The sequence below is a fragment of the Cystoisospora suis genome (genome assembly GCF_002600585.1).
Source record: "Cystoisospora suis strain Wien I chromosome Unknown contig_4354, whole genome shotgun sequence".
In the NCBI taxonomy this organism is placed as follows: Eukaryota; Apicomplexa; class Conoidasida; order Eucoccidiorida; family Sarcocystidae; genus Cystoisospora; species Cystoisospora suis.
In genome coordinates, this window is record NW_027157146.1 from 1 (window position 1) to 328 (window position 328).

Sequence of the window (328 nt, forward strand, 5' to 3'; positions counted from 1 at the left end):
CCGAAGAACGAACAGCAAATGCTTACGGCCACTGCATGGGTCGGACGTGTCGCCAGGCCTTCGGGAGATGGGTCCGGGAGACTCTCCAAAATACTGGATGTTTGTCAACGTGTGATTATGAGCTCCGGCTCGAGGGTCGGCCTTTCCCGAGAGTTTGAGACGTCGCGGGAACGTGAAATCTGCTGGAGAGTGGTGCTTGGACAGGAGCGTGTTGCGACCCCTCGCCTGTGACCTCGAATGGTGTGTGTGGGAGAGGCACCCCTCCGACACATAATTGCTCCTCCGATGCTACCTCTATCTCCGTCGAGCCTCCCTGACCTCATAGCAG

General features: G+C 57.9%; 1 protein-coding gene across 1 annotated transcript; it reads right to left on the bottom strand.

The window, feature by feature from the left end:
* Positions 1-8: 8 nt before the first annotated feature.
* Positions 9-314, bottom strand: CSUI_007989 (uncharacterized protein; the record flags this gene model as incomplete). The annotated part of the gene is made up of 1 exon (XM_068068129.1): positions 9-314. A coding segment is annotated over one exon (210 nt), but the record flags the coding sequence as incomplete, so codon positions are not given.
* Between the last annotated feature and the right edge of the window lie 14 nt (positions 315-328).